The sequence below is a fragment of the Dendropsophus ebraccatus genome, chromosome 8 (assembly GCF_027789765.1).
Source record: "Dendropsophus ebraccatus isolate aDenEbr1 chromosome 8, aDenEbr1.pat, whole genome shotgun sequence".
Lineage (NCBI taxonomy): Eukaryota > Metazoa > Chordata > Amphibia > Anura > Hylidae > Dendropsophus > Dendropsophus ebraccatus.
In genome coordinates, this window is record NC_091461.1 from 9417449 (window position 1) to 9431435 (window position 13987).

Sequence of the window (13987 nt, forward strand, 5' to 3'; positions counted from 1 at the left end):
GCTATGCCCAGGTTGTGTGTGGCATTACAGTTCAACTCTATTTAATGTAATAGAAATACCTCCACCCAAACTAAGAACAAGAGTGGTGCTGTTACTGGGACAAAGTGGTCATGTTTATCCAAGCATGGAGAACCTTTAAAGGGGTATTCCGCTGAAATAAACTTTTGATATGTTGCTTCTCATAGTGAGACTAACAATTCCTTCCCTACTTGTTATTATCTATTCAGTCTCCTCCCCCCAGTTCAAAGCTGCTGCTTTCTGCTAAAAAAACACACAAAAACCTGTGTGTGAGCTTTTCTCTCTGTCTCCACCTCCTCCCCCCTCCCTTCTGAGACGGCTGATGTAAACAAGTCCCTGGCAGGCTTTACAGTTACAATGTTGCAGATAAAGCCTGCCAGGGACTTGTTTACATCAGCTGTCTCAGAAGGGAGGGGGGAGGAGGGGGAGTCAAAGAGAAAAGCTCACACACAGATTTTTGTGTCCAGCAGAAAGCAGCAGCTGAGAACTGGGGGAAGGAGACTGAATAGATAATAACAAGTATGGAAGGAATTGTTAGTCTCACCATGGGCAGCAACATATCAAAAGTTATGTCTGAGTGGAATATCCCTTTAACCCGCTGGAAATCAGTCTACATTACCTATTGCCCTCCCTGAGTATGTGTCAGTCCTCACTGCCATCTAGCATTATATTCCCACTTCTATCAGCATGCATATTCTTATCCATCATCCACTACTACATGATCCGGACCTCACCTGCTTGTATGTGATCCACTGATACGGCTGATTTGGTTTCCGGTATCCCAGACAATCTCCATTCCCTGCAGAATCCAGAGACACATTGTGCAATGAATTATTACTTTACAGATCATACGTCATTGATGTAAATGGTAGCGGATGCTTATAAACTGAGGGGGTTCAGGGGAGGTCACCTACTATCATGATGACGTCCCCAACTGGTAGGAAGTAAATACCAGGAAAAATGGCACCTAAAATTTTTTGGAGCTAGGGAAACCTATACAGACTGTATACCTGACTGTATCCTTAAAGGGGTAATCCAGCTTTTTTTTAACTGGCGTCAAAAACGTATATAGATTTGTAATTTACTTCTATATTTTAAAATCTACAGTTTTCCATTACTTATCAGCCGCTGTATGTCCTGCCGAAAATGTTGTATTCTTTCCAGTCTGACACAGTGCTCTCTGCTGCCACCTCTGTCAATGTCAGTAACTGTCCATAGCAATAGCAAATTCCCATAGAAAAATTCTCCTGCTCTGGACAGTTCCTGACATGGAAAGAGGTGGCAGCAGAGAGCACTGTCAGACTGAAAAAAATACACCACTTCCTGCAGGACATACAGCAGCTGATAAGTACTGGAAGATGGGAGATTTTGAAATAGAAGTACAAATTTTATTTATTTTGCAAGAGTCCTCCTATAAGATCCTGTTATCCTATAGTCTGACTTATTAACCCTTGAATATTTAGGTATTAGTAGTAGAAATGTTCTCTGTTAGGCTATGTTCACACTACGTAAAAAACACGGCCGTATTGCATAACAACGAAATTGCGCAATTATGGCCGTTGTTATGTAATACAGCCGTATTTCTTACTTAGTGTGAACCCAGCCTTACTGTGTATCATGTCTCCATGTGTTGCTGAGCCGGGTCGCCTACTACATCCCTATAAGCTATAATTAGAATCATGATAAAGCTATAATAACAGTTGCGTGTAGCCGTTAACCTGCTTGTTGATGGTTTCCGTGCAGCAACTGATCATTACTGCCTGCAACACAAAGGTAAACCGCGACAGCAGCAACAACGTAATGAAAGTATATTACAGAGACCACGCGTCATCTCACTTTGAAATTTAGATTCTGTATTACTCCCCAAAATTTCTTCTAGAGATAGAATCATAAATTTATAACAACGTTCTGTGAAGTGGATCAGGCCAATTGTCCTGTTATTACATATTATATTTTTATTGCACCAATGCATCTAAATAAATAAAAATAAAAAATACAATTTTGCGTATAGTCTACTGTTTTTATATAAACCTATGTGTCTCCATGGTAACAGACTACAAATTGTCCCAGTGTAGTCTGATCTTGCAGTCCTGTTACTGACTCTTTGCTGAGATGCACCAGGAAGTAGGGGACAGATAAGAGGAGTAGGAGGGGTATGACTGTAGTGATTTGCATGCGGATGGAGTCAGCGGTAAAAATGTTCCATTGTGACGCCTGAGTTTGCAGGGTGACGGGCGATACTAACATTATGCTGTTGTGTAACCACTCACTAAACCAGTGTTTCTTACCTGACACTCGTAGTCCCCTCATGAACACTTCATACAAGGTTTTGGCGTCTTCATAGTAGTGAGACATAAGAGTATCGTCCTTCAGTAACGCACATCTCCGAGCTCCACCCTGCAGGGGGAACCGCCATGGGGTTACTGACATACCCAGTCACTTATAGGAAAGTCAACTTGTTACATACAAGATATAGAAGACTTGGATGGGATAACTGGGACCCCCACCAGCACTAGAACAGGGTCCCAAGTTCACCCATTCCACCACACTGAACAGAACATTGGTTAAGCATTCAAAGTCTATGAGAAGGATGGGAACATCGAGAACAACATTAGAAGAACAGAGTACTCTGCTATAGTGATCCGTAAGGAATCCTACTATAGTGATCTGTAAGGGATCCTACTATACTGATCTGTAAGGGATCCTGCTATGTGATTTGTTAGTGATCCTGCTATAGTGATCTGTAAGGGATCCCGCTATAGTGATCTGTAAGGGATCCTGCTATAAAGACCTGTAAGGGATCCTGCTATAAAGACCTGTAAGGGATCCTGCTATAAAGATCTGTAAGGGATCCTGCTATAGTGATCTGTAAGGGATCCTGCTGTGTGATCTGTAAGGGATTCGCTATGTGATTTGTTAGTGATCTTGCTATAGTGATCTGTAAGGGATCCCACTATAGTGATCTGTAAGGGACCCTGCTATAGTGATTGGTGAGGGATCCTGCTATAGTGATCTGTAAGGAATCCTGCTATAGTGATCTGTAAGGGATCCTACTATAGTGATCTATAAGGGATCCTGCTATGTGATTTGTTAGGGATCCTGCTATAGTGATCTGTAAGGGATCCTGCTATGTGATTTGTTAGTGATTCTGCTATAGTGATCTGTGAGGGATCCTGCTATAGTGATCTGTGAGGGATCCTGCTATAGTGATCCTGCTATTGTGATCTTTAAGTAATCCTGCAATAGTGATATGTGATGGATCCTGCTAAAGTGATATGTGAGGGATCCTGCTATAGTGATTTGCAAGGATCCTGCTATGTGATCTGTAAGGGATCCTGCTATAGTGACCTCTAAGGGATCCTGCTATGTGATCTGTAAGGGATCCTGTGAATCCCTTCTTCTCCTACATCAGATTCCATTGGGGTGTTTGGCAGCTCAGCCCCCAATTGATTTCAAGAATGAAGAGTTGTGGGAAGCTATGGGAATTGGCCTCAACTTTCCTCGAATTTGAAGCATAACTCTGCTATAAATCCCTTATATCACTGTACATAATGGAAACCTTTGGTCATCTCAGAAGAAGTCCAGCTCCTTAGCCAAGTAGGATTGCTCCTTCATATATAGGGTGGGTTGGTGTTCCATCTCATGACCACCACCAAGATTCTCTGTTTGATGTCTTTGTGTTATATAGTTGGACTTGGAGTCTGGATATCCTTATGGTTTGTCCTCTGGGCTATTGAGTCCTAGTCTCAATACAAATTATACATCTTGGTGGATTGGGAAGCACATTGGACCTTCAAAAATTCTGAAAAAATCATCTTCAGTCTCCCTAGATGGAGATTATCAGTATGAGCACTTGGCTGTATCAGTCCTAATATTTGCACTGTTTTAGAATCTATGGCCACCCCTACCTCAGTGTCATTTCTTTGGGTGTACTGGATTTGGAAGCTAAAGTTTAGGTCAGACCTGAGGTTTTTACTCACTTGACTGTGATGCAGAATCCGGGTTGGTTGAGAAAAAAACCCAATATCAGAGTGTTGACGCTGACTTGTCCCGCCCAGAACAATTGGGTTGGGTGGTCAAAATCTAACACACCCAACCCTTCTTTCCCCAATATCACATGGAGTCTGTCCTCCTGACAGTGGGAAATGGGGGTTGGGCATGATGGAAAATCACCTCCCGCTCCTTTGGTTTGGGGAGAGATAAGCCGCAGTCAGAGCTCTCTCGCTGCAGCTTACATCTCCCCATGGAGAACACTGGAATGCTTGGCCATGCCAAGGTGTATGGCCAGCCTAAGGTGTAAGGGCACCTTAAGAAGGATACCACATACAAGATGGCTGTAGACAGTCACAAAGATCAGGGAATTAGAAGACCCAATTACAAGGTGGGACATTCTGGAGAACATTATTCATACAGGAACAGGGAGTCAAACCCGACCCAAATATATGGATGACGTCCCTGAAGTTTTCTGTTATCCTGGATTTATTGTGAGAAGAACCAGCCCAATGGAGAAGACAAGTATAGAGGAAGTGGTGAAGATGAGGAAGATGGATGGAGACAAAGATAGAGGAAGAAGTGAAGATGAGGAAGATGGATGGAGACGAAGACAGAGGAAGAAGTGAAGATGAGGAAGATGGATGGAGACGAAGATAGAGGAAGAAGTGAAGATGAGGAAGATGGATGGAGACGAAGATAGAGGAAGAAGTGAAGATGAGGAAGCTGGATGGAGACAATTATCGAGGAAGGGAAGAAGACGAGGAAGATGGATGGAGACAATTATAGACAACAGTAAGTCTGAAGACCAAAGCAAAGATGGGACATTTCGGTCACGTATGAGTTTGGTTCTGGACTGACTCCATATGATTGGTGTTATTAAGGGAAACCAGGAGTCAATCCAGATGAAAAATCAGATGTGACTTGGCTGGAGTTTCATCGTATTTAGGACTTCTCATGAAAAAAAAAAACAGAGTAGTCAAACAAATAAGGGCAGATGAAGAGGAAAAGAAGGAACAAGATGGTTGGAGATGATCACAGAAATCATCAACACATTGGGAATCATGACCGAAACACGAGACAGGCCATTGGAGAGGCACCATTATCTGGGAGTCCATTATAATACAGTTATGGTGGAAGAGGAGGTGGAAATGATGGATAGAACCATGGATGGTCAATGAAGCTTCATGTCATTCTAGACTAGTTTACCCCAACCTGAGGCTCTTAAGCTGTGGCAGAATGTTAGTGGCCATTGCTTTAGACTTATAATAATAGGATGAATCCCTTTAGAGGAGACTATTATGAAGAAAGACATGAGGAGAGAGCGTAAATCAATGGATGGAGACCATCAAAGTATTCATGTACAGTCCATGGAGAAACCCAAAGAGCCAACACAATGCAGGAAACCACCGGTTATAGAGGAACAACGAAAGCAAAACCAACTGAAGGACACAAAGCTATAATAATGATATAATGGTGAGGACCACATTACCTGTGTCCCAATAGACTGCCGATTCAGATCTATTGGGGGGTAGACCGGCTTGGGTTTGGTGAGAACATAGAAGAAGGCAGTCAGTCCGATGGCTATGAAGGTGAAGATAGCAGGTGTAGACAGCGGGGTGAACAGGAAAGTCAGCAAGCAACACATCTTGCCGGCCTACAAACCTAAACCGTGATGGAGAAAGAGACATATTAGTTATATAACCTGCCATGCTGAGACATATGTATCCAGGCTAATCATAGACATAGGTGCAGGGAGGGGATAGAGAGGACTGTGCAGCTGTAACTATGACCACACAGTCCTCTCTATGATCATAGAGATGAGTGCGGGGAGGGGATAGAGAGGACTGTGCAGCTGTAACTGTATTACCACACAGTCCTCTCTATGATAATAGAGATGAGTGCGGGGAGGGGAAAGAGAGGACTGTGCCGCTGTAACTGTATGACCACACAGTTTTCTCTATGATCATAGAGATGAGTGCAGGGAGGGGAAAGAGAGGACTGTGCAGCTGTAACTGTATGACCACACAGTTTTCTCTATGATCATAGAGATGAGTGCAGGGAGGGGATAGAGGGGACTGTGCAGCTGTAACTATGACCACACAGTCCTCTCTATGATCATAGAGATGAGTGCAGGGAGGGGATAGAGAGGACTGTGCAGCTGTAACTGTATGACCACACAGTCCTCTCTATGATCACAGAGATGAATGCAGGGAGGGGATAGAAAGGACTGTGCAGCTGTAATTGTATAGTCACATAGTTCTCTCTATGATCTCAGCTCTGCAGACAGTATCAACCATGATAGGCTTAGATACAGGGGTTCAGCAGACAGTATTACACATGATAGGCTTAGATACAGTGGCTCAGCAGACAGTATTAACCATGATAGGCTTAGATACGGGGGCTTAGCAGACAGTATCACACATGATAGGCTTAGATACGGGGGCTTAGCAGACAGTATCACACATGATAGGCTTAAATACAGGGGCTCAGCAGACAGTATCACCCATGATAGGCTTAGATACAGGGGCTCAGGAGACAGTATCACCCATGATAGGCTTAGATACAGGGGCTCAGCAGACAATATCACACATGATGGAGAGCTTGTATATGACAGGTACGTGTTGGCACCTGTGTGATTATTTGCGATGCGACCTGTTGGATGCTGCAGCGTGTGGCGACTTGCATTATGGACACTGGAAACCAATTAAAATGTGAAGTTTCCAGCGTGTAATTAATGTAATTACCAATGTAGAGGTGAAGCGGGAGCAGAGACCGCCCGGCAGCCCCCCTCCCCCTCTAATTATAGGCTATCTGCTTCTCTATGTCCAGTATGATGCTGCATTATACCAGGGGGGAGAGGTGTGAGACTATAACTGGCAAATCGCCATATTCTTCTATTTAGGAGATGAGGAACTTTAAATGTTTGCTCCACCTCTGCTTTTATATAAGGTGGGGTGCTTATTTATGACACAGGTGGGCTGCTATAACTAAGGTATTCATATTTATAAGCATATGTCAGACTGTCTGCTTAGCTGGGTAACTAACCCTAAATTATGCAATACTGCCTGTTAACTGTGCATCTAAAACTATAATGTGTGATACTGTCTGATGAGCTGTGTATCTAAGCCTATCATGTCTATTACTGTCTGATGAGCTGTGTATCTAAGCCCATCATGTGTGATACTGTCTGATGAGCTGTGTATCTAAGTCTATCATGTGTGATACTGTCTGATGAGCTGTGTATCTAAGTCCATCATGTGTGATACTGTCTGATGAGCTGTGTATCTAAGCCTATCATGCATGATACTGTCTGATGAGCTGTGTATCTAAGCCTATCATGCATGATACTGTCTGATGAGCTGTGTATCTAAGCCTATCATGCGTGATACTGTCTGATGAGCTGTGTATCTAAGCCTATCCGGTGTGATACTGTCTCTCTTGATGTCAGGTCCTTGTGTTGTCCCTGCACAGATGGCAATATACTGTACTGTATGGGATCTGACAACCCTGGACACATGGGATATCTGGAGTCATATGGGCTGAGGGCCAAGTGTAAGTACGAGCGGCGGCTCCTGAGCAAAGGTGACATTTACAGCCCTGGCTATATACACGTGATTCAGCATGTATGACAAGCGGTCCCTTATAACTACCTATAGCTACCTATAACTTCTTCATATGGCCGGTGTGATGACTGCTGCTCCTCCCTTTATTCCCAATGGCCCCTGTATCTCTGCAGTCTCAGGTAACTGATTTCCCTGCAGCTGCACTTCCCTATGAGCTGTGCTTCAGATTTATTGCATATTTTTACTTTCCCATTTAAATCCATTTGGAAAAGCTGCAATATATCTGCATCATATCTGACACCAATAGCGATCTGCTGCAGAATCCATGTCTGCACCAATAGAGACCTGCTGCAGAATCCATGTCTGCACCAATAGCGACCTGCTGCAGAATCCATGTCTGCACCAATAGCGACCTGCTGCAGAATCCATGTCTGCACCAATAGCGACCTGCTGCAGAATCCATGTCTGCACCAATAGCGACCTGCTGCAGAATCCATGTCTGCATCAATAGTGACCTGCTGCGGATTTCTGCATCAATAGTGACCTGCTGCGGATTCCATGGCTGCACCAATGGTGACCTGCTGCGGATTCCATGTCTGCACCAATAGTGACCTGCTGCGGATTCCATGTCTGCACCAATGGTGACCTGCTGCGGATTCCATGTCTGCACCAATGGTGACCTGCTGCGGATTTCTGCATCAATAGTGACCTGCTGCGGATTCCATGGCTGCACCAATAGTGACCTGCTGCGGATTCCATGTCTGCACCAATAGTGACCTGCTGCGGATTCCATGTCTGCACCAATGGTGACCTGCTGCGGATTCCATGTCTGCACCAATGGTGACCTGCTGCGGATTTCTGCATCAATAGTGACCTGCTGCGGATTCCATGGCTGCACCAATAGTGACCTGCTGAAGATTGCATATCTGCACTGCATGTTGACTTCTACACAGATTTTACGCAACTTTTTTCGCTGCTACTGTAATCTTTGTTTATGGTCATGCCTTTTTGTCTCCAACCTCCTACTAATAGTCTGTAAGCTGATGCATGCCAGCAGGGCCCTCACTCCTCACATATTGATAATTATATGTATATTTCTGTCATATCTGTGCCCCCAGAATTGTAAAGAACTGCGGAATCTGTTGGCACTATACAAATAAAAATTATTATATAATATTATTATGCTAAGAGGGCTCTTTTACATGGGCTGATGTTAGGCAGTAGAGATGAGAGCTGATCAGCAAGATTCCGGATTATTATAGCTGGATTATTCATCCTGGCATTTGAATGCATTATTAATGGATGCCGACAACTTACACGGCCGCAAAAAACACTCGATCAGCGAGGAACAAATATATCGGCTGATCACTGTCTCTTTTACAGAAACGCTTATTACTGTTCAGTAAAAAGGCCAAACTGATCAAGTTCAGCAACGTTCTCCAAACCCGAATGCTTTGCATATTACTCCCCGCAGCTGCAGAGGTTGGATGCCGCCTTAGGGAGTCCTGGGAAATAAGGATACAGCCTGTGGGCTTCCGGGACTTTCCATCCAACTTCTGCAGCTGCGGGGAGTCAAATGCCGAGTGTTCAGATTCGGAGAATGTTGCTGAATCCGAATAGTTCGGCCTCTCTGCTCAATACTTCTTATTACCAATAATCAACCTGTGGGAACGCCCCCCCCCCCAGTGCCATGCAATGCCCACCTAATGCTTACCAAGGCCCCAGAATCTGACTTTCCTCCCACCCATCATATGAGATGGAAAATCCACAGTCAAATCCACAGCGGAAAACAGTGCAGATTTTGTATCAGGATTTGCTGCAGTGGATTTAGCACTGGAAATGCAAAAACTAATAATAAAAAAATAGAATGCACTGAAAATTGGCATGAAATGCAAGAAAAACTGCTGTGTTTTGCTGGTTTAGACCGCCCTATTGTCCTGCTGCAGATTTCCAGGTCAGTTTGTTAAAATGTAATTTTCAGTGTGCAAATCTGCTGACAAATCTATTACATACTGTAAAGGTGCAGACTCCTGAGCCATTGCTCTACATACTCTATAATAGGATATACTTGCACCATTATATTGTATAGAGATCCTATACAGAGTGATATAACCGTATACAGCGGTGCTCCGGGTCCAGGAGCTTCATGTTACACTTCTCTCTGGGTTCTTATAGAATCCCTATAGCAGAGATTTGCATGCTGGCTGGCTGTCAGGACATGTAGAGGCTGTGCCCTCCCCTATGCCTCCCCTTTGCCCCTGTCACAGCTGCAGCATTCACTCACCTGCCTGGAGACTCTCATGCAGGAACCTGGCACAACTGGTATCCAGACAAGTGCTTCCGAGGGACTGGCCAGGTATCATGCCCAGGCAGCTCTAATAAAAGCCGCACATTGCACTTGGTGTCTAATCTTTGGACCTTGGCTGCAATCAGTTCAAAGGTAGAAGTGTCAGTGTTTAAATACCAGATGATGACAGAGGGAACCTGCAGCCCCCCCCCCCCCTCAGGATAGGGCCCTCACTAGATTTGGAAATGTAGTCCTCAGGAAGGCTGCAGCCACTCACCCGTATACATGATTTGCAAGTGAGGTGGGAATATTAAAAAGAGTTGGTTTAACACCTCAGTGTCTGGGACAGTCTGTAGATAATGTATTGTCATCTGCACAGATAATAGAGGGGCTCCGCTCACTGTGGGGCCTCCCTTATACCTCAGAAGACCACCAGTTGTCCAGTGATTTTAGTGACCTAAATGCTACAATTCAGGGCTGGTAAGGCTAGGTTCACACTGCGTTTTCAGCATCCGTTTAACGGATCCGTTTTTTTTAACGTCCAGAAAAATAGGGTCAGCAACGTTTTTTTGTCCGTTTTGGTCCGTCAAAAAAAACGGATCCGTTTTTTTTTATAATGGAAGTCAATGGAAAAACGGATGCACACAAATGAATCCGTTTTTTGCAATCCGTTTTTCATGCGTTTTTTGCAAAAAAAACGGATGCGTTAAACGGATGCTGAAAACGCAGTGTGAACCTAGCCTAAGGAATATAACTGTACAATGCTAAATAATACTGCTATGCAATGCTAAATAATACTGCTATACAATAAATAATACTGTTATACAATGCACAATACTGCTATTTAATAAATAATACTCTTATACAATAAATAATGCTGCTACACAATGCCAAATAATACTGATATACAATAAATAATGCTGCTACACAATGCCAAATAATACTGATATACAATAAATAATGCTGCTACGCAATATATAATACTACTATACAATGCTGATCGGCATTTGTAGCCAAAATATTCTGATCGGCATTTGTAGCCAAATCCAGGAGTTGGTCCGAAATACAGGAAAAAAAAGACGTTGAAATCTTCCAATTATAGTTGGTTCAACTTATTGTTTTGGCATGTCAGCCAGACAGTGCCAAATAATACTTCCATACAATGCTACATTATAGGGCCATATAATGCTAAATGTTACTTCTATACAATGCACACACAATACTTCCATACAATTCTAACCAAATTGTACCATAAAGTACCAAATAAAACTGTTATACAATAAATAATACTGCTATACAGTGCCAAATAATACCACTATACAATAAATAATACTGTCATAGAGAGCCATGCTGGGGGCAGAAATGAGATGGGAAGCCAAGCTAAGTACCAGGAATAAGATGGGGAGCCAGGCTGAGTACCAAGAATAAGATGGGCAGCCAGGCTGAGTACTAGAAATAAGATGGCGAGCCAAGCTAAGTACCAAGAATAAGATGGGGAGCCAGGCTGAGTACCAGAAATAAGATGGGGAGCCAACCTAAGTGCCAGAAATAAGATGGGGAGCCAGGCTGAGTACCAGAAATAAGATGGGGAGCCAGGCTGAGTACCAAGAATAAGATGGGGAGCCAGGCTGAGTACCAGGAATAAGATGGGGAGCCAGGCTGAGTACCAGGAATAAGATGGGGAGCCAGGCTGAGTACCAGGAATAAGATGGGGAGCCAGGCTGAGTACCAGGAATAAGATGGGGAGCCAGGCTGAGTACCAGGAATAAGATGGGCAGCCAGGCTGAGTACCAGGAATAAGATGGGGAGCCAAGCTTAGTACTAAGGACCAGGAATGAGATGGAGAGCTAGGTTGAGGACCAGGAATGAGATGGGAAGCCAGTCTGGGGTCAGGAATAAGATGGGGAGCCAGGCTGAGGGCCAGGGACATGTTTGAGAGAGACATCCCCTAAATGACCCCTTTTTGCACAAGTTTTGGTGGTCAGCTGAAAGTGGTTTAGCTGTATATAGCAGGTGAGGGATCTCACATTATACATGGTAACATAGTGTAACATGCACACTGATGATCAGCAATGAGTCACAGTCTCCTCAGGTCACCAGGGGAAAGGTCAATGACAAACATAAGATAAGCCACTGGGAAATGTTACACTACCAGGGTCATTTGTTGCTTGTGATAAGGTCTGAGGATTAGAGGGAGTCAACCCCCTATTTCTTATATGTCCAATGCACAATACGCAGACCCCATGCTAGGAAACCATCATAGAAGTGCCAACCTTCCCAACCAGTGGTCACTACTTGCCGCCTGCTATCTAAGAAACAACTGTAACAAACCTTTAGCTGTGAGAAGTATTATCTCTGTGGAGGTTTTCATCTCTGCTTGGAAACAAGAATTACATGCACTGACAGCAAGCAGAGAGAGTCAGGAGAACCGTAGTGTAATAGAAAGTTGTAGAACTTTAGAGCTTAGAGTATATTTTTAAGCTTTCACAGTCATGAAACATTATGATGTTATGGACTCTCTCCTGTTGTCAGCCAACAGTAGTATTTTTGGTCCCGCAATGGGCTCCTTAACCAGTCCACAGAGTACAATGTATGATGAAGCTATTATCTTTCTTATATATTGTATTTGTTTTTGTCATTTTTAACCTATATACTAAATGGTCCTTCATTCCAGAAGTCGCTCCGATGTTTGTAATGTTTTGCAAGTATTATATTCAAGTGCAGAAAAAGATTGAGATGACTGTGATGTTTGACTGTGAGAGGACATGTTCATAAGGTTTTTCATTATGATTTTATGGACAGTCTGGAGACACATGGGTGACTAAAGCTTTATGTGTTGGTGCCTGTTAATGTAAGTACTTGTGGTCCCGCATTGGGGTCCCTATTCAGTCACTACAGTATAATGCTATGATGAAGCAGTTGTCTGTTATCTCTACATATATTGTATTTGTACAAGTCTTTTCTTTTCAGCTGACACATTAGCCTGCCAATATTGATGGGACTGGACAACAATCTAATGTGTATAGAGGCCTCCTGTCTCCTCTTCAGAGTCAGATGCCATGGAAAGGAAGATTGGGCATGATGGATATAAACCGCCTGATCCTTTTTCTCTCAGGTCGAAAAGCTGCCATAAAACAAGTCATGCAGTGGTATCAGGAGGACTGCCACCCCACCTCTATGGTGGCCTCCCAACTTTCCCCCAACAAAGATTTAGATTCTAGTGTATATAGATGAGAGGCCAGGTGTCAGGATGGGGAGGTAGAGACAAGACGAGACAGTGGACCTTTAAGGTTGAACCCACCCACTGTCCCTACCTACTTGCCTCAGTCGGCCTTAGGCGGCCGCGGACAACCACGAAGATGTGCTCTACACTTGATAAGTGTAACACCAAACAAGACAGACAGACAAACACAACAAAGGAGAGTCGATAAGCCAAATCACAACCAAACGGGCAATGCAGTACAAAATTAGGAATCAAACGGATAGTGAAAAGGTCAAGTGGGAGGTCAGGTATCGAGTAGAGCAAACAGAGGAATTAGGAACAGGGATTGCAGGAGTAGACAGGGGGGAGCTGGGATCAGGGTATAAAGCCTTATTGCCAGCGATCAGGAAATGACCGCTGGCACTTAAAATACAGGACCAGGAGCCCGGACCAGAACACCATTGGTCGGGACTCCTGAGCCCTGACCACAATCACCTGTAGTGCTGCAGAGAGAGTGGCAGCAATGTCTGCCACTCACCCTGAGCGCTAACACAGCTCATCTGAGCAGCTGAGTGAGCGATCCGCTGTGTTACCAGGAACGCCGTCGGGCAGTGGCGTAGCCACCGTGGTCGACCGGGCCCGCCACAAGGGGGGCCCGCGGGGCCCCCCGATCAATCACTCTTGTGACCGCAAGCATTGTTTTGCTTGCGGTCACAAGAGACTAGCTCCGTCTTTCCCACGGCTTCTGCGCGGCTGCCGGGGGTGTCGCGTCTTACCCCCGGCAGCGCGCGCATCCCAGAACTCCCTGCGCGCCTTGGGCCCTGACTTCCGGTTTCCGGCGCGCAGGGAGTTCTGGGATGCGCGCGCTGCCGGGGATAAGACGCGACACCCCCGGCAGCCGCGCAGCAGCCGGGGACAGACCGA

General features: G+C 44.5%; 1 protein-coding gene across 1 annotated transcript in view; it reads right to left on the reverse strand.

The window, feature by feature from the left end:
* ACSL5 (acyl-CoA synthetase long chain family member 5) overlaps positions 1-9964 on the reverse strand; it is a 48814-nt gene extending 38850 nt beyond the window's left edge. The window contains exons 1-4 of the mRNA XM_069979782.1: positions 9859-9964; positions 5501-5673; positions 2307-2415; positions 753-817 (exon numbers count right to left, since the gene is read on the reverse strand). Of these exons, the coding sequence (XP_069835883.1) occupies positions 753-817; positions 2307-2415; positions 5501-5656 (330 nt within the window). The 5' untranslated portion in view covers positions 5657-5673; positions 9859-9964. The remainder of the gene's footprint in view (positions 1-752; positions 818-2306; positions 2416-5500; positions 5674-9858) is intronic.
* Positions 9965-13987: the final 4023 nt, after the last annotated feature.